The sequence below is a fragment of the Aethina tumida genome, chromosome 3 (genome assembly GCF_024364675.1).
Source record: "Aethina tumida isolate Nest 87 chromosome 3, icAetTumi1.1, whole genome shotgun sequence".
Lineage (NCBI taxonomy): Eukaryota > Metazoa > Arthropoda > Insecta > Coleoptera > Nitidulidae > Aethina > Aethina tumida.
This window is the reverse complement of record NC_065437.1, coordinates 19099997-19121266: the sequence shown is the minus strand read 5'-3', so window position 1 is coordinate 19121266 and position 21270 is coordinate 19099997. Positions and strand designations below refer to the sequence as shown.

General features: G+C 30.5%; 1 protein-coding gene across 4 annotated transcripts in view; it reads right to left on the bottom strand.

The window, feature by feature from the left end:
* Window positions 1-18358, bottom strand: part of LOC109593866 (uncharacterized) — a 34983-nt gene extending 16625 nt beyond the window's left edge. The window contains exons 1-2 of one of the 4 annotated variants that reach the window (XM_020008992.2): window positions 18256-18358; window positions 16476-16761 (exon numbers count right to left, since the gene is read on the bottom strand). In XM_020008992.2, the coding sequence (XP_019864551.1) occupies window positions 16476-16605 (130 nt within the window). In that variant the 5' untranslated portion in view covers window positions 16606-16761; window positions 18256-18358. Of the gene's footprint in view, window positions 1-14372; window positions 14572-16475; window positions 17318-18255 lie in introns of those variants that run through there. The other 3 variants (XM_049964141.1, XM_020008993.2, XM_020008994.2) reach the window with 3 other exon arrangements.
* Window positions 18359-21270: the final 2912 nt, after the last annotated feature.

Genomic DNA, 21270 nt, shown 5'->3' with positions numbered 1-21270 from the left:
ATTGCAAACCCAATATGGGATGTGTTCAAAACCACTGTCGCACAATCTGGCATGTCGGGAATTCGTTATTGTTTAACATTCAGTACAAGAACAAACTGTTTATTGTTTTGGTTGCAACAGTGATTCTACGACAATGACACAGTCGCACTGCAAGATACGGGCTCCTCCATTAGAATAAATTGCGCCTCCAGTATTAATTTCAAGAAGAAATGATGCACATAATGGATGGCTTGGTTGCTGGATATTAAAAACTTTCTTGTCACAGAGTCTATTATTTTCTCGTTGTCTGATAGTATAATTACTAGTGTGACTTGATGAAGGAATTATGATAATTTATTAAGCGTCTTTGAGGATTATGATAATATGGCTTTTAAAACGAATATCCTTTCTATTCCATAAATATTTTATCAGTGTCAGTCACGAGACTTAAGTGAATTTCTAACGTATCAGACAAATTGCAATAAGTCACTTTTATTACAGTTCATGTGCGAGTTTCACTTTCAGTAATTAAAGGTTTTGGACTTTTTCCCCATTGTTTATCAGCAATCCTATATCGTAACGCGGTCGACAGTAATGCCGGCGGATAATAAATTCGTTAAGTCATATTTCAGCAACATTCCGACAATGAAGTATAATTATTTCGCCAGCACGGGAATATATCAAACGAAAATATGTAACGGCCATGAATAAACCAGTGACTCACCGAAACTCCGCAAATCGTTTTCCAATATCGATTTCGATACTCTCGGCGCGATTACGGGGTTTTAAACTTGTGCAAATGTGTAAATATTTACGCGGTTTGGGCCAAGTTTATGGTCGGAATAAAACTTAAAATTCCACAGGTTTTAGAGAAACTGCTTGTCGTTGCAGGAATTGCGAATGTCTGCATAAATTTTCGTCTCTTACTAAACTATGCTTTATTGTCTCGTGCTGGTTCTAAAATTGTAGAAAGCATTTAATACCAGAATTAGCATGAATACATACGTAAAACAGTAAATAGTGTAATTTTTAATACGGCTAATCAAAGTGCAAATAATTGAATACTGCAATATATTTAAGATGAAAAATACTTCTTTAACCTTAATTGGCAAAAATTTATTAGGTTATTCTTTATTATCTTTCAAAATAAATGCATACAGAATTTTTTTAAAAAATATAAAATTCCAATCTTTTAAACAATTTGTTTCTTCTGAACAAATAAATCTATATTCATTAAAATGACTCAGTTCAACAGTTTTAAAGCTATTTTAATAAGTTACAAATAAAATAATTATGGGGGTTTCCATGTTTATACGTTGGTTTGTTGTTAGATTTTGTATATCTCATCTCTATGTTTTTTCGTACCCATACTATGTTAAATCATTACAGCTAAACCTACTCTACCATAAAATCCTGGTGTGACTCATAATTGGCACCGGTTAATTATGCATTTAAATAAACACGTTGTAGGCCTCCAATTTTATGTAACGCTCATTAAGTCACCATCACAATGTGAGTACGCAACAAATAAAAAAAAGTTTCACTTCGGTTGGACACAAATTGACCATCAACATAAAACTTATTTTACGATCATATTCCATATTTTATCTAAGCCTGTCAATCCGAAAATGGTCAGTGATTGAGAAACGAAATCACATTGTCGGACATAAAAAATTTAAATATAAAATCCCTATTGTCTACCGGGATTACCATATTGTTTTTTAGATTATCTTCCGTAGCTATGCTTAAAGTGAGTTTCAGTGTGGGGTCTATGGTAAACTCTATAGTTATTCAAATTTATGTCGAAATCTTCTTCAATATTTATGCAAATGTCAGGAATTCTTCGAAAGTTTTGGAATACATTGCACGATATTAAATTCCTAACAATAAAATATGTGGTTATACATTTCTTATGTAATGGAGAATAAAGACTCTGGGGCAAACTGTTGTTTTATTACATCTTTAAAGATGAACTCAAATAATGCTTTGATGATTTCAAATAAAAACTGTAGTAATATATCTGACTCCTAAAATTCCTCATTGCCCCAACCAAAGAGAGTTAGATCAATAATAAATTTACAAAACCAATCGAAGAAAATGTTCTTTTCCCTCTATGACCAGCGGCTCCCCAATGATCCCCCAAATTGCATAGGCATGGTTGCCATGGCGTCAGAATATCGATCCGGCACTGCATCCCTTAAAGTACTCGGGGGGCTTTCCAGCATGTCACAATTCATTTTCTAGTCTCCCCCCTGCCGCACACAAGTGCACAAGATCCCTTTTAAAGGAAGTGTTGTTTACCTTCCAAGTTTTATATGCTCATGTGCCTGTGAGGCTGCTTACACTCAAAATTAACGTGATTAGTGAAACAGTATCCAGAAGCCTCTCTATTTTTATGCGTGCGTTATTTTTAAATTAATTCCGGGAGCTTATGAAACTAAAACAAGGAAATACGAAAATATTTTGCATATGAGTTACGACCGTGTCAATGATCCTTTGATATATTTTTTAGTTAATTATAAAAATAACGAGTTTGTCAAAAGTTCCGGGGAATGTCCCATATTTCGTACATGACTATTTCAACATGAATGAAAATAACGAAATAGCAGATTTTTAATTATTTACTTAAATCTAATCTATATGTGCATCGCTCGCAATTACTTGCCTTTTTGAAAAGCGAAGGAAGATAAACGATGAGGGAATTATAAATAAATAGTACAAACGTATATTAAATATTCCTGGATAAAATAAGTTTACAATTAAATTATTTTTAATGTCATAGAGATAATTTCCATCAATTGATTTATAAAAAATATAGTCGGGACGTAGCGTTATTTAAGGGATGTAATAATCTGCACTGTGTTTTCAACCATTTTCTACTTAAAATTGTTGGACTGGAAGAAATTAGAAGGTATTGTAATATATAGTAACAAATTACAAGGTGAAATATTTTCGAAAAAACGTATTTTTTTTTTTTTTCATTGTAAGAGATTTAAAAATTTCTAAAAGTTGGTTAGGTTCTGCTGGTTTTAATTACGAACAGTGTGATGGATGTGAACACTTCAAAAGGAAGACACCTAATACCAGGATTTTCGATTATTATAAAAAAACATATTATCACTTTATTGCTCAATAAAATCAAAGGACTTTGTTAAGAGATTTCAAATTGCACATCACATCCTACTGGGTAAAATAACAGGAGACTTCAAAGAGAATAGTAATTGGCTACAGTTATTTGGTTGCTTCCAAAAACACATATGAGATAAACAGTTTAGATTAAAGAAAAAATAAAAATCTGGATTTTTGTATTTTTGATGAGTTCTTTACAATTTATATTTAATCTTTATTTGCCTACTATTTTATATAAATTAAGTTATGTTTACTGAATTTTTAATACTGTTATAAATTTATTGATAATTTATAGTGTAGTTTCTTATTTTTATATAGTTTGTATTATTATTTTATTTTACTTAGACTTTACTGATTGAAATGTGTATTTCTTATACAACCTAACGTTTAATTTATAGTATTTATTTTATATTCCAAACTTGTCACCGAATACATTATACTATGATGCAAATTTACAGTCCCAACGACTTCTTTACATACCCAACATACAACTGGAACAAGTCGATTTAATTTTTTATCGCGTTTGTTAACAGGATCATCGGTACTTCTTCGTATGTTAATTTATCTCCGCTCGAAATAAGATAAACCGCATTTACAATCCTGAAATCTGATATGGACTTGTTTACAGATGTTTATGAGTAATTTATTTTTGTGGATCCCATCAATTCTATAATAATTATTTCAATTGCTAGTTTAAGACTTACTGTAATTGTACAGGTCTATATCAAAAAGTCAATTGAATTGTAAAGTGCAATTAACGCATTCTAAATTGATGCGAAATGGACATGGATATGCATTTATTACACTGTATCACCTACATCAAGGTTGCATATCTAATGATGACTGAATAAATTGAGTATGAATTAATTGTGACTTATCTTACAATTACAACAATTACATGTAATCAAAATCGTAAAAGTTACTTTCTGATCCCAGACTCGCAAATACTATTATTAAATGTGCGATTGGAATGGAAAATAACGACGAGTTTTATAGTACGTACAAGGAATTTATGGTGATATAAAAAATTAATAGTACCGTGTAAACTAGCTCACGCATATATTTTTAGAGTTGGGTTTAATTTTTACTGTTCGTCGCTCAAAATTAAAAATGCGGTAGCCATAAAAATATGTATGACCGTTCCCATTATTTTCAATGAAACAAAAATTTGAAATTAACACAAGGCTTTCCCTCGAGTTTTGATCGAGTGTCAAAAATGGTTTCGAAGTGTCACGACCAACAACATAAATATTGATTTTACGGTGCCATATTTTCTATGACTTAATATGATTTTGTTAATAAATACTAAATTAAATTTAATTGAATGTATAAATGTCCAGACTATTTTAATGAAGTAATTAAAACGGATGATAAGTTATTTAATGTTTATTTGTGTTTACGTCTGAATTTTTGTGCTAGCTCGAGGTGTGTAACCTTATAAAAACATTGTTAATACATCAATAACCGCAACCGTGGGCGTATGATTATACATAATATTCAGTTTATTCAAATGGAATATTCTTAAATTGGTTGTTTTATTACGGCGACAGACTGGGCGCCAGCAGTGTGTCCTACCTTGAGTTATGTTCTTAATTTGCAGACCTAAAAGTTTCTCTTCTTGATAAAAATAAATGAAAAGTAATTGGGGGCCGTGTTTAATTTAAATTTACATTCGAATTTAAAACGATTGAATGTTTTTTTCGTCCGATATATTGCACGCCAACAAAATTCCATCGATTTATTCTTAAAATCCAACTTTTAAACTGTGTTTTATGATAAATCATTTTAAATTGTCGGATGTTAAATATGTTTTCCCTCCGGTCTCGTAGATAAAAAGTTGAATTGTCAAACTTTTGGTTGGTAAATCATGCACAGGTTGTTTTCTTATTTTAAAACATGATATTTACAACTAAGTGCAACGTTTAAAAACTATTTTGGCTGAATGGTTGGCAACAACCTTGCCAATTTCCACGCTTCCAAGAACAAACAACATAAAGGTGAAGCCTGCCAAAGTTTAAGTTCGAAAAAATCCGTGTTGCTGCCAACGTTAAACATATAAGTGATGAAGGTGAAACATATTATATGTCCAAATGGAAACTAAAACTTATTATTGTATAACAGTCATCAAAGGGAGCCAGGGAAAATGGAGAGGCACAATTTATATTAATTAAATGTGTGTCCGTTAAATTTATTATTACTCCGATGGTTGGTCGAATTATAATTTATGTATGTATGTGACTGGTTTATCAATCAACAACTGTATCATTTATTCGTATCGGTCTACTATCGGAAAATACATCCCATGTAAATTTATTCGTGTATTCAAAACAGATTGACTGAAAGATAATAAATATTCCATTTAAAATGGTACACGAGCACGTGTAGGTAAAGCGACTTTCAAGTCGGACTTCCCATTCAAATGCAAGCGTTTTGCTTTATTGTCCCAAACGATTTTGAATTACAGATACTCAAAGGTCGGTCGTATACTTCATGGTTGAATAAATCACTATAAACATCGACGAACAATTGGCCTTTAATGTTTCAAGACACTAAAGCACTAAAAGTATAAAAACCAAAGTTTCCAAATGTCATAAAACTTACGGTATACAGGGTGATACACCTAACTTATTCAGAAGCTTATGGAGAGAGGAAAAAGGTATTGTATTTAAATTTTTAAAGTACTTATAACTTCACCCGAATCACTTTTCTAATTTATTTTGAACAAAATATCATATGTGGTTACACCGGAAGTGACATTAACATTGTTATTCTCCATAGAACACCCAGTACATTTTTGGATTTTTAAATTTTATAAGTAATTGCATATAAAATGACGACACCATGTCCTATATCTAAACCCAATATTTTTTTCAAAGATTTTGAATTATTAGTACTCCCAAATTATTTATTTACATTTAATTTTGTGTAAAATACCAACTTTTCAAAGGAACATGTTTTAGCATAATTAAATGAAATGTTACAAGAAATTTGCGACAAGTATATGCATTCCCTATGCATGAAATAAATGTTAACAGATTTTAACAAAAATCTCTATTAATATTCATTTTATGCTTATATCAATCGAAATGTTTTTTAATATTCAATTTAATTATGTTAAAACAAGATATTCCATTCAAAAAAAAGTTATCAGTGTTTTAATATGCGAAAAGAGTTCAAATCAAGTTATACTTGATATAAAAATTTCAAATTAATACCTTTTTCTGTTTTCCATACATTTCCAATGAATAAATTAGGTAGGGCAGAGGGTAATATTGAAATCTTAAATAAGAAATTTGAAAAATTTATTTAAAACATTTTTAGAGATATTAAGTCTCAGAAAATCACTGGAAAGAAGAAAATTGTCCTAAATAATTCCTAAAATCTGATTTCAGCTTTAGAAGTTTTTGATGTTCTTATTAAATTGGATACAGGATGGCTTTTGCCTTGAATGTATTTCCTTGTTTTCAATTTGGATCACAAAACGTCTATTTCCAGTTGTCGGATTCCGATATTGCTAAATAGCATCCGCACCTGTCCGAGCTTTTAGAATCTAATGGAACAGATTATTTCCTGGATGTATTTTCAGTTCGAAAAGATTCTAAGAAAAGTATAATAATTCTTTCGTCGTATTTTCGTCTCTTTTAAAAATTAAACAAACTGGGTTATTTCTTGTCGAACGACGGATTTAAAACAACATTAATCCCGTGATTCGTTCGGACGTAAACTGTTTTTTATGTCCAAGCTGTTAAAACAACTTAGAATTTAATTAAAAGGAGGATTATATTCCACAGGCCACAACCTACTGTTAAGAGTAGTGACTTGTGTAATGGGTTGTGGGTGGTAAAATAATTATCATGTTTCCTAATTCCAGTCATCGTGCTTAAGATATTGGAACATTCTAATTATATATTTGCACTAACGTCTGAAATTATTTAAAACATTCAACGTTCAAATGAGTTAAGAAATTTCTCAATCGACGTCAGGCACTCCATTAAGCTCCACATTAGGTTAATTTTCTATAAACCGTCTGGTGCATTAAGTCATGTCAACGTTTTTCCAAAGTAATTATCGCGATTATCCTTCACATGTTATTCTATTTGAGCCGTTAAACGAACTATCCCGATAAGTCGAAATTAAATCATTTAACCTTTCAACTGAACGCGTTTCTTAGCCGACATACCATAATAAATCAGATTCAGTGATCGATAATTATTCCTTTTACCGCTTGGAAAGTGTTTACAACAAGCCAACTGTTTCTTGTTTTAGTTTATATTTGGAATAAACAAAATTATTGTTCTGATTTAAAAATATGCTTACTTTATAAATAACAATCCAAGAGGGAAATCTCTTTTTAATCGTGAATACTATGAATCATTTTAGCAATAAATGTATCTGGTCGATAAGAAGTAAGCCACAACGTACGATAAAACCTCCACATTTAACAAATGAGTAACTAAATTTTTCATCACAATACCCAATCAACTTTGTAATTCGTTTGTTTCCTATGATATGGTGTTATGGTGCAAAATGCGGTCCTAATCAGTGTGGACGCATGGTTAGTTCCATTTACAAGTTACAACGATATAATTGTTTATGCTTGTGTGAATACTTTCTTCAAAAGCAAATAGAACGACAACTGTACACTGACGAGCAATATTTTCACTTTTACGGCGCCTTGCTAATGTTTTATAGTCTTTTAATTTCATTTATTCCGGCCAACGTGCGGATCTGGACCAATGCAATGCAATATGAAATATTTAACGTGAAAAATACCGTATCGCCGGGCCATACTCGTAATATTAATGCAAGGCTCCGTTGGTGATAAATTACCGGTGGATGGAGAGCTTATAAAGTAACAATGGAGATGTCGGGGAAATTTATTGGCGCCTTCAAAGATAAATAGAGAAATACAAAATTAATAAGACGAATGTGAAAATTACGGTTATAGGATCATGTTGCACTTTCTCTGATTAAAAATTTATATGGAAATATGACGTTTTCCAGGTTTCGTTGCTTTATTGCATAGTGTCAAAGGAAATGACGAACCTTTGTTTTTGTTGGCGATATTACTAGATATTTTCAAGGTATTATTTACGTAATAAAATCATTACACTGCAACTGGGTTTAACCCTAACTAATTACGACTGCACCCATTCTTTTGTATTTCCATTAGTAATGGTTTGTTGAAGAAACAACGATTTATAATAAGGTACGGAACATTTAGGGTTCGACACCGATGATCCTAAAATTTCACCATCAACCTCATATCTGCCATCGACAACATTTACGCCTTTTTTTTACTTGATTTGTTCGATTAAATTCCTATTTAATAGAGACTACTCTATAACTTTGCTATTGAGCTGTTGACAACGAAAGTTCCTAAACATAATTTTTGTGTTATTTGTCTCTTATATCAAATATTTATCATTTCTGGTTTACTCTAAAAGCTACATAAAAAAATATACATTAAATGTATTTACAAATCTAAGATCAAATTTTTATAAATATAATAAATTTCGTAGTAATTAACTTTGTTAATAATGACTTTTAGAAGCTACATAAAATGTTTGTACACTTTTCTAATATATAAATTAAATAAACTAATGTAAATAATAACAAATCTTAGTTTTATCAATACATTTCATGTAGAAATTTTTTATTTAATTTTAGTTTTTGGAATAAACCAAATGAAAGGGATGAAAAATTATTTTCAGTTTTTCCATTTCAACAGGGTCTTCGTCAGTTATTCATCCCGATTTTAATTTAAATTACTTTCGGTAGTTTTATCCTCAACACCTCAATATCAAAGATATATTAAAGTAAGTCGTCTTATAGTAGATACTGTAGATAATCTGTATCTGTTTTTCATACATTACTGACATCACAATAACTTGTTTTTCTCCACATATAAAATACATGAATAATTTTTATTATGTTCTATTATAAATATCATTTATATATAATATATTTAAGGTATATAATATATAACTTTTATTCTATCAATAGTTATTACCCCAGTTTTTAATAATTTTTATTTTGAAAATTGGGAAACAAATCGGTGGTGCCCTAAAAGAGTTACAAGCTCAAAAACTAATACGACCACGGAAGATAAACAATTTTATGGATTTTTTTGCGTGTCGATACCGCCAGTTTTATCGTAACCTAGTTGAAAGGCTGCAATTATTGTTTACGCCTTTTTACACTACGCTTTGTACATAACATTCTCATTAAAAACGAGCTGAGATTTCTATCGTCTACTTTTTGCAGATTGCCGATATTTTGTATACGTAACCTTTACGTGTAACTGGATTTTGCCTAAGATTTGCTTTTAGCACATAAACTAAAATGCCAGCTCGGATATTACCGACAACAATTTACCGGGGATCAAAAGCTGCGACATTGCCGTTGAAAATATCGTCGTAGGTCGGAACAATAGGTCACATCCTTATTAACCTTTCGCGTTGCTTTGCATTTATTTCTGTGTGTTCCACATCGAACGGACGCATTCCTTTTGTGTGACAAACTCGATCCAAAACGGAGTATGTTATGAAAATTGTAAAAAATACTTTCTACGTGAAAGCTTTTCACGCGAATCAATCTCAATTAGCGTCGGGCTGGCAATCCGCTTATACAATTATGTGTTGGTTCAATACTTGAATAGATAAACCTGGTAATGGGTATGAAGTGAATAATTGTACATATTTGGAGTATGTAAATAATTAGAAACTGAAAGTAAACAGTTGCATAAGTAGCCCGGATTTTTTTTAGGTAACTGGTCAATTGTGTAATAATGGTTATTTTTATAAACATATTGTGTTTGTTTAATTCAACATCGATCTGTTAGGTTACGAGGTTAATGTATGAATTCATGTTGAAAATTGCTTGTAATTAGTGTTATAATGGCCTGAACGTACCTACTAACAATATCTTAATAAAAACAATAGGACAATGAATGATGCTTACTAAAAGCATTCTTTTGTTCGACATTTATAGGCCGCACAAATTATTTTCCTGTTAGCAATCCTTACTTTCATTATTATATTATTTAAAAATTCGATTATTCAACTTGAATCTTACTATTTACACATAAAAAAATAAATAAATGGAAAATCACATGTTAATCATAATAGAAAATAATTTAAATTTCTCATTTTTTAACATTTATAATTGAATAAAATAAACAATGGAATAAAAATACAAATAGCGGAGCGTTAGTTTGTTAAAAAAGGATAAATTTTGAAAAATATTCCACATAAAAATAACTCACATTAAGATTTCTATATTTTTTTTATTAGCAATCAGTTGTCTTTTATATTAATCATTGAGAAAGCTCCATGAGACTATTAATTATTCAATTAAAAGAAACTCTTGTCTATCACTAATTGTTGACTATCTTATTGTATTTTCTTAATTTTTAAAGTTTTTTTCTTGATAATTAATAATTAATTATTAATTTGTTAATTATTTTATTTTAAGTGTCAAAGTATTCACATTTAAATTTGGATGTTTGAGATAAAGTACCTTAGCAGAATCATTCAGACTTCTACGAAACGAAATTGACTAATCTCTAATCAGCGCTAGTTAAATGTTTATTCGTAATCACTGTTTGAAACAATGCAAATAATTTTGTAGAATCCAATGGAATGAATGATCCTGGAATCCAGCAATGAGCTTTCCGATAAGAAACTACAATAAAATTTCTACGATTAATTTCCTGTGTTTATCAGACATGAAATTTTAATGTCGTCCTTATTACGGCTCGATCAACAATCAATTTCCCGATTAAACTAAACCAGACAGACCGTTTCAATTTCGTCTGTTGTGGAACAATCAAGGCTTTAGTTGCTGCAATTTTTCCGCTATAGTGATAACGACCTTTTTATGGAGGGACAGACAACGTTTCCCGGATCGATCCGTCTGAAAGGCCCCCAGAATCCCGTCCCTTATTCCGTATTATGGTGCGACGAGGGTTAGGCACGTCAGACTATTGGATTTCGGAGAATTAGCAACGGTTCTGTGTAACACGTACTGTCCTTTAACTTATTCTTCAGCTGCAAAATTCTTGATGGATCCAAGAACTGTAGCTTCCACAAATGATTACAATTGGAGCCTCGAATAATGAGTATTGTAGAGAATGAATCATACGTTGCTCCCTATGATAGTCACGAATTAAATAGTAACGATGTTATCTAAAGGGGGAGAGCTTCACAATATTCGTAATACGAATGTTCTTTAATTATAATTCGCAGTCTTATGAATTAAACAAACATTTGGTGTCTTAAATGTACTTTATTCATCTTATCTTTTCCTGCAGATTGTTTGCAGTATGCCCTCATACAATAAATAATTCTACAAACTCCAGGTGACACGTTTATATCAAATTTCGCTTAAAAAATATTGGATATATTATATTATTGGATAAATATTTGTGTTATGGCATCCTGATGATACGTTTATAGCATTCCTTTGTAAAAATGCGAGTAAATATCATCCGATCTATTTTCACGATACTAAAATACATTTACACGCCGTTGGCACAGAATAATAATTCATATGTCTAGCAAAGAAAGAAAGTTTATTTCTTATTTCAAGTACACGTGCTGAATAAATGCATTGGAGAAGTGAAAACATTTTAATAAAACATTTTTCTTTATGCTGTGTGATTTTACTTCACATCAGTCTATTTAATTCTTTCATAAATGTGTAACGAGGGAATCAACTTAATTGAAAAAAAATCAAGGGTCTCGCGTGACACACTGATGTACGATATTAATGAAAATTATCATTAGGACTCCATGTCAGTTTTTTGCATTTATATTTCAACATCACACACCCATAGGAACACCCAGCAGTTAGTTCTTTTCCTTGCAGACAACAAATTATTCAAAGATTTTTTTATGGTTGCTAACACCAGTGTAATCTCCATGCATTTAAACACACAGTAGTTCTTGTGAGTACCAGTGGCTGTTAGAATAAAATCAGATCAATTAAAGATACGGCAATCTTGGCTCTAGTGTTTGACATGTTGTAAATCACTCGCATATATAGATAGAACAAATGAAACGAGTCTTCTTCAAGGCGCACTGCAAATTACAACCATGTAAAATTCAAAACACAAGATTGCAAAGTCTGACAGTGTCTGGTCGGTATTTTTATGGCTGGTGACGAAGTGTTGGGTATATAAATATCCTCCACGACATCCACGTTTATTTTCTTGCTCTTAGGAGATCGTACTTCTTTTTCAGTCTAAATAAATCAAGAAATAAATTTACTCTATGACGAATCGTACTGAAAATACCGTGAAAATCACGTGTGTGGCGTCATAAAATATTATTCAACTGGTACTGCCAAAATGTGGAACGGCTTCGTCTGATATTTTCCCAGATTATTTAATCCCGTTTTACGGCATGGAATAAATTGCTGATTTCCATTACTAACGTTTCCTCTTATCAATGCTTGTTATACGCTAAAGCTTCCTGTAAGTAAGTATCATTTACTAGTGAAAATGTATAATTTGTTGTAAACAAAAATTAATTTCAGTATCAGTTTCGCATGATGCAATTAAGTGTTGCTTTCTACGCTTTGGTTTAAAACTGACATTTAGAAAATAATGAACAGAAATGATTAGAACGATGCAACCGGAAATTATTAGTTTCTCTTTTGAACTTTTTTTTTTTAAAATGTCGTCGAGAAAACAATACTAAAAGTATAATTTTTGTTCTCACTCCGTTCAAAAAAAGTTGTGTTAGTCTTCATAAAAGACTTAGGGGTAAGGAATATTTTAATGGCCTTTTTACTGATTTTTTGAACAAATATCAGGTTTAGAAAAAGAAATCTCGTAAACTATCGATCAAATAATTTCAGATTTATGCTCGTTGTTCGCACTAAAAATATTCTTTTGCTGTTTTTCGTTTGATCCATTCAGTTGCGAGTTACAGGGTGTTAAAACATGTTAATGAAGACAAAATTCGGTACAGTTATTCTTTGATAAAGGCGAAAATGTGTCTGAAATTCTAAAAGGTGCAGCTTATTAGATACAATTTTAGTTTCGTCGATTCTATTTAGATATTTTTGATGTTAAAAATATCGTCTGACTAACGACCAGGCAAAATCTGCTGTTTATTTTGTAACACTGGAAAGGAATCATTTATTGTGAGTTGTTTCTGTATGGCTAAATACTATATTCAGATCTGCAGTTAACAACTGGATCGTTTAAAGTTAGCGATTGACCACAAACGGCGAGAATTGGCAATCAGAAGAGGCGTTGTCCTCCATCGGGACAACGCCAAGACATCCACCATATAATCCGGATCTGACACCAAGCAATTACCAGCTTTTTCTTGAATTGTAAAACTTTCTTAGTGATAAGAAATTGGTATTAAGGGAGGATTGTCAAAATCGATTCCTAGATTTTCCCCAATAATAGTTCTCGTAAAATAATAGATTTCTTTTACCCTAGCCTATTATGAAGTAATAATTACAATATATAATTATGTATTTTTCTTATGATTCAGTTCAGTGGTTTCTCATCTTCAACCGACTGGACTAGATGAAAAACGAAATGGAAATATAAACCGACTTATTGTTTAGGGAGTCGTTATATTACTCGAGAGAGAATATGGTGTAGGAGGAGATCTAAGAAGTGATGGATATTTAATGGCAAAATATGACATCTAGTGGGATTTTAAGGTTCCAAATGTAGTAATACCTCGTAACCATATTTTTTCTTAGAAGTGGGAAATAAAGAGACGGACTTTTAGTATCACTTTCTGATGAGAGCAGCACAAAGAAACAGTTCCATACTTTCAACAGAAGCAAATACAGTAATGTTGCAAACATTTTAATGGAGATTCTTTTTGCACTATAGAAAATACGTCCCATTTAAAATTGCTCTATTTCTGAACTAAATAGCCAAAAAACTGTATTACAGAATTGGTTACGGTAAAGAAGTATATAATTATGTTTTACCACTATTTAATAAAAAGTGAAAAACGTATTTGATACAGAGCATAAATCTTTAAATTAATCAAACAATTAATGTTGGTAGCCGGTATTTCCATTAATTTTACTTATTTTAGAAAACTTGAATACATTTACCGTATAACATTACGAAAAAAAAAATAAGGCAAAAAAATTAAATGCAGTAATTCCCGATAGAAGGTGATGCCCACTTGACAAAATAATTTACAATGCTTGGTGTATGAATTACATTCAACAATTAGACATCCCACTGTTAATTGTCTTATTTAAATATCTTAAATTACCGTATACTGTTCATGACACAATCTCCAACCCAATAATCCTTTTAGTCACTGCTATTGGCAAAAAAACGATATCGTCACTGAACAAAAACACATGATCCACATACGATTTTCCGTGTGTTTTAATCGATCCGACAAAAACTATCGCGCAGCTATTTAGCAAGAGCTTACACCTTTAACACAACAAACGCCGCGTCCAACTGAGACATGGATGCATTTTGGATAGACGGTGGCCGGCGAGGTGGGGAGAGAGCACGTGCTGCGTTCGGATCGGTGCAGACGAAAAGGGGGAGACGGGATGGAGTGGTCCAGCTGCGGGGACGACACCCCTATAGGGCCCTATACCGACAGTTTTTTATTATCGACACAGATGGTCGGTTAATTGAAGATTAATTTTGTGGTATCGACGTAATGAAGTTATCGGTACGAAAGGGTTCGATTACGGTTATCTAACTTTGTAAAAAGCATTTAAAAAGGTGACATTTATAAGGTGTCCCAAATTGGTTGAGTTTAATGAAGTTTAAAAGAGAAAACAAAAATAATTTTAATTAATTAAGATATATACCCAATTTCACAAAAAAGATATATTCAAAATTTTGTGAAATAATTAAAATTCTTATAAATGAATTATTTTAATGATGTTTTTTATAGAATACCCCGTCAAAAAAGCACAAATTATCTTATTTTCAAACTATACTTACTTAAAATCAATATATTTATTATATATTTTTGGTTAGTTCTAGGTTATCTTTCTTAATTGTTGAGTATAGTATAATTAGTATAGTATAGTATCTTATGTAACGAAGTCAACTAAAAGTATACTTATATTTTGGAGTTAAATAGTCATTTAGAATAAAACAAAAAACTTATTTAAATTGTTAACACTTTTACTAATAAATATTTATAAACTTAATTATTTTTTACCGTTAAAGAATACTTAATGGCAGATATATTTTCCTTCTATTCAAGGTTCAAATTTGTTTATTGAGTGATATAGAAATAAAAATATTCTGTAAAAATAATTATTCAATTATAGAATGCATCAATTTAAACTGTGAATGCATTTATTTAAGTAAATTAAATTTTACATTATTATGTAGTTATCGATTAACGAATAAATTAATGTGTTTCAAATTATTATTTGTAATTGCCTTTTCAAAGTCTAAAAACAAGTGAAAAAAAACATTTTCCGATGTCACATAAATATGTCTAAGAAGGGATACAAATAAACATGAAGTTTTTACTCCTTTTGATTTTTCTTTTTTATTATTTATTTAGTTTAGATATATTGAATCCATCAAAGCTAAATGGGTTAAAGATGCCCAAATTCTGCAATAATGGACACCTTGGGACAAACTCGCAATAAGAGGAACAATTTCATTCTGAGGAGCCTCACCCTAAATCTGGGATCTTGGTGGTCAAAGCAACAAATCAATTTTATTCTAATCAAAATGGTTCAACCGTACTAGCAGTATATGTAATTATGAAGTATCTTAAGCTAGGAAAGAACAAATCAAAATTGACATCATACTCAGTTTGTGTTATAAATTAAAAGGAAAAAAATTACTTTTTAAATACTCATAAAAATAAATTTTTATTTTAGAATGGATTAAAGAAATAGTTGGCATTGTTATGAGAAATATCCATTTAATATTAAAAATATCACGTCTTTTAAACAACGAAAAAATATTTTGAAAATTCTCTAGCTGGTACTCTAGAATGAAATGTGTTATAAAAAATAACAATAGATAATGGAGGTGCAATATTTATACACTAAATAAAACTATGACTTTTGCAGTATTGATGTTCTACATTATAATGAGATGCGTCTAAAATAAAGCCGGAAACACTTTATTTCAATAATTTATCAATTCAACGACGACTTAAGTCATTGATAAGTCAGAATGGGAACAATACCTACCGTAGATTAAATACCTAATTTTAAAATTAAATTTACATAAGCTGTGTCTACTCAATGATAAGAGAGTGATATAAAAATGCATGCACGAAATAAAAGGGAAATGAAACGGGTTCAAGTAAAATTACTTTGTTTTGTAGATAAGATAATTTAGGACGCAGAAAAACGTTCATAGTGAAAGATCTTACCTTTTCTTCCATGCCTTCGCCTGACCCGCTTTCTGGGCTTTGGTTTTGGCTTTGGATTCGGATTGGCAACGGGTTTTCCCGTGGTGAACTCCACGATTTTCATCATACAACACAGTATCACCACTAACATGTCTAGTGATTGTTCAATCTCGGGTTCATGTCAAAAAATTATTGTACTTTAAGTCACTGACACGTCAAATTCGTACACAATAAACGTCATAACAAAGTCTCAAGTTGTTTTAGGGACCAACACGCTTGCACAGTCTGCTATCACTCTGTGGGCTTGCTAAACAGGAAATGACGAAAACATGCGGGGAAGACTAAACGATATTAATTCGCCATCTCTAACAATATGATGGACGTTTGATAGATATGAACTTCTGGACGATCCAACTGCGACAGACGTCAGCGGAATAAATGCAGTTACTGAGTCTAATGTGGCTTTGTGATGATCTAACCAGTAACGCACATACGTAGGGAGAAGAAGTTATTTTTGTTGTCTTTGTGTTTAACACCAATTAAATAATGCAGCCCCCCAATGGCAATTATTTAACTTGTCTAGTTTTGGAATAACTACTTATGTCAGATGTCTCTTTTCAAGCATGTTAAAGTGTGTACAAGACATTTGTTATGAAGAAGCTAGATTGAGAGGAGAATTTACCAGTTGAACAAATTTGTAGATACAACGACTGACTCCACTCACTGAGATATTTTGCGTATTACTGAAACAATTTTGTTAGCCACATATGTGTACTGTAAAATTCCGTTATATTTTATGTTTATTTATTTGTGTTCCCGAAATATACATGAAGTGTTTTATTTGCACCATCTTACACAAAATAAATTTAGTGTTCACTTCCAAAAAACTGAAATATTTTTATAAATTATAAATAAATTCTTTAAAAGAATGTTGAAAAGATAACACAAGAAACAGTTTTTTATTAGAAAATGCTAAAAACTATCTTTAAGAATTATTTAAGTCATGATTGATTTTATTCATTTATTTAATTTGAATTCAATATTATTTCTTTTAGTTTTTCGACTTAAGGTTCATTTATATTATGCATCAACAAACTTTGCTAAATTTATTTATTGGCCTGTAAATTTTATTTAATTTCAGATACAGAGTTTGGAGAGATTTTGTGAATTGAAGAAGCATTTTGTTATTTATCAGTTTTTATTTATCATTAATAATTATACGGTGCTGAATTTGAAATAAACACGAGACTATAAAGGGCAATATAAGAGACATAATATTTTAACTTTTCCATCTGTATATGTTTACTTCAAGATTTCATTAAAAAATTTGTAGGAAAATATTATTTTCATTTATTGGACTTCTTTTCAGAATTACTTTTGTACTTATTGTTACTTAATTTAAGTTTTAGCAAATTTTGCTATTTAATATAATTAAATGTGAATTAATTTGTGATTATATCTTCTTATTCTATCTTGACTTTCTTCTTTATACAATGGGAATATATAATAATAAATACATATAAGCACGTTTTTTCTCAAAATGCCAATTCATATAATTTATTAATTACGGTTTTAAGTACATTTTATTATTGTAGAGAATAATAAGAATGCTTGAAGAAAAAGTTGTAAGAATTGTAAAAATATTCATACATTTAAGTATTAAACAAGCAGTTCAGTTAGAAAATACATTTACTTAATTAAAAAAATAAACCAGTGTAAATATGAAGTGTGTTATTATTTTGAATTGCAAGCCCACAAAATGGCCGCCACCGACGCTAGCGCGAAAATTTCGCTCAATTACCTGATCGCGTAACAACTGTCTACGACTCACATTCACACCGTAAATTATTAAACGAACACCACTCCATCAAATAATAACAATCACGTTTTTAATCAAAACACAATTCACGATGATGGCGTCTAGAACTTACTCAGTAACTGAAAGATTGAGCGTGGGCTTTGCGCACGACTCCAATACGCACAAGTGTATTAAGAAACGACGCGCGAACCCCTGAAAAATCATCATTGCATGAGGCTTTTTCAGCGGGACACGTAGGTCTTTGCTAATGGCTGTTAATCAAAATAGATTGGTCTTATTTCTGAAAATAATTATTCGTATACGCATGTGTGTGTACTCGAGGCAGGAGTGCTGGTGTCTTGGTTTTGTTTTCAACCTGCCATGATGGTCTTATGATTATTTTTAGGCGTGGTGGTAAATAAGGAGCGCGATGTGTGGTGCTGGAGAAAACATTCTGGAATCATAATCATCGCTTGAATTGCTCTTAAGTGGGACATTACACGGTTTACTACTTGAAAAGATAAAACTGTATTAAGCTATGGAATGTGTGTATTGTAGTTTAGATGCGTTTAAATGTCTGAACGTCAACACGTAATAGAAACTTAATTTGTTTAAATGTTACAGTTTGTTGTACAGCGGGAGATTCTTAAGCGAACTTTGAGATTCTTATTAAAAAATGAAGGGAAAAGCTAAAAAATGATGAATATAAATATAAAAAAACCGTCTGATTGGAGATGTTATGAGAACGGACAATGACATATATGTTGATGAAATATTTGATTAACTATAATGAATACGTGTACTTGACAACTATGAGTAATTAAATGTGCATGTTTATTTATTGTATAGGTTAAAGTTATAAAAAAGATTCTATTAAAAAAATATTGTGAACTAATACCCCAACTGGATTTAATAATATAAATTGACATTGTTTCTATTACACCAACACGAATATAATTTCTAATTATACTCACTTCATATGGAAATTCAAGCTCATTCTATAAGAAATATTCATACCTTTACATTTATTGTTAATTGTATTGCGTTTGCTGTATCTCCTGAACTAATATTTTATATTAAAAACAGCATAGGCGTGATGAAACACAATATTTAATAGATTTCGTGCCAAACAACTTTAATAAAAATCTGTTCTAAAAATACGTAATGTACCAAGCATCACAACTACCGCCAAGTCTGAAACCGGATGGTAATAAACTTTTATTAGATACCTATAATATAACAAATTACAATGATGTACGGGATGTTATTCAATTAAACTTCTGTAATAGGTAATTTGTACATATAACTATGGTTCCATGCCTAGTTGGTTTAAAAAATAACTTCCTGGTTCATTTATATGTATAACATTGAATTTTTTTATTACAATTAGTTATGGATTTACTTTAATCTATAACTGTCACCAAAATAAATAGACAATATCCTAGACAGCGTCGCTTTAGTAAGCTAGCTATTTTTATAATTTCTAGGACAAAGACTAAGGTGATTTATCTAGAGTATCAGTTTATTTCTGAAGTAGTAGACAAAGAAATAATATATAGGGGGTGTCATTTGTACAACCCCTGTAAACAAGATGTTCACAATTTATTTCACAAGAGCTACTTTTGTTTCTATTTATGGTAAAACGTTGGCAGACGGGATTATAATTATTGAGCTATAGATGTTAAATGGTCAAAATGGGTTAAGGTTGGAGCGTCATTATTGATCGTTGTTTTTTATTCTTCCTAACGTTTTAGAAATTCAGTGTGTAACTATCGAAGGCAATTTAATAAATAGTCCATTGTTTGTGTAGAAGTTACTTCATGAATCTTAACGGTCGTTTTGTAAAATTCGTCAATGAATTATGCAGCTGTAAAAATGTTCCTTACGGATTTTATTTGCTGACAGTTTATGCCCGTTGTAAAACTTACTTAATATGAGGTAAATAAAATATACTTACTTATTTGTTTATCCACAATCTAGATGAGCGAACATATTTTTCAACAGGACATCTGAAATAAAATATAACACAAAATTAATTTCATTGTTTTAATTTATTTTTACATTTTTGGCATTTACTAAAGAGATGCATTTTTATAATTTTTGAAATTATTACTAAATTGCATCGAAAATAAAGTTAAAAGTAAACATTTAATTATTTAAGAAGGGTATTGAATTATAAATTTTCCCACAATTTTTTAATTAGCTTCCAATTTTCTTAAACTATGTGGTATAGACAATACGTAAACTAAAATCTGATCTGATCTTTGGTTTTTAGGTCCAGAAAAAACAATTTTCTTCTACGTATTATTAAGTTTTTTACCTAGGACTACAACTTTTTGTCCAAATAATTTAATTTTATGTATTTTAATACATTTAATTTCTCATAATTAAGTTAAATCATATTTCATTGTTCAACGATATAAATTTAGAAACAAAAAGGGACCCATTTATCAAATCTATAATATTTTAAGAGCTTTACAAACGCGATATAATTAATAAATATTATTATTTATATATTAAATTATTTTAAAATAATTATTAAGTATGTAGTAGGAAGTATTAGGTACCGGAAGAAGTAATTAATGTTTTTGGTTCATGATTTATTTGAATAAATTTAAATAAAATATTTTAAAATTTTTGTATTAAAATAATGAACAGTGTCAAGGCCGACATGAAATTTGTATCAATAAACAATATATCGTGCAAAATCCTAGTGCAATATATTTGGAAATCGGCTAGTCATTAAATTACAATGAACTATCAATCATTAAAAACAGGCAATGCAATTCATCAAAATAAGTTGGAATCCAATTAAATTAATTGAAGATGACAATTGCCAATTTTTTCTTGCACGCAACGCAAATGAGCCTTTTATTAAACACATTGCTACTCCCGTATTGCCAAATGTGTTGATTAAATCAGTCGATTTAGACAATGGGTTGAAGCAGATATTTACATTCTGATTACTACCAACCAAAGAGCCAAACGATAAATTGACCAAGTTACTTACTCAAAGAT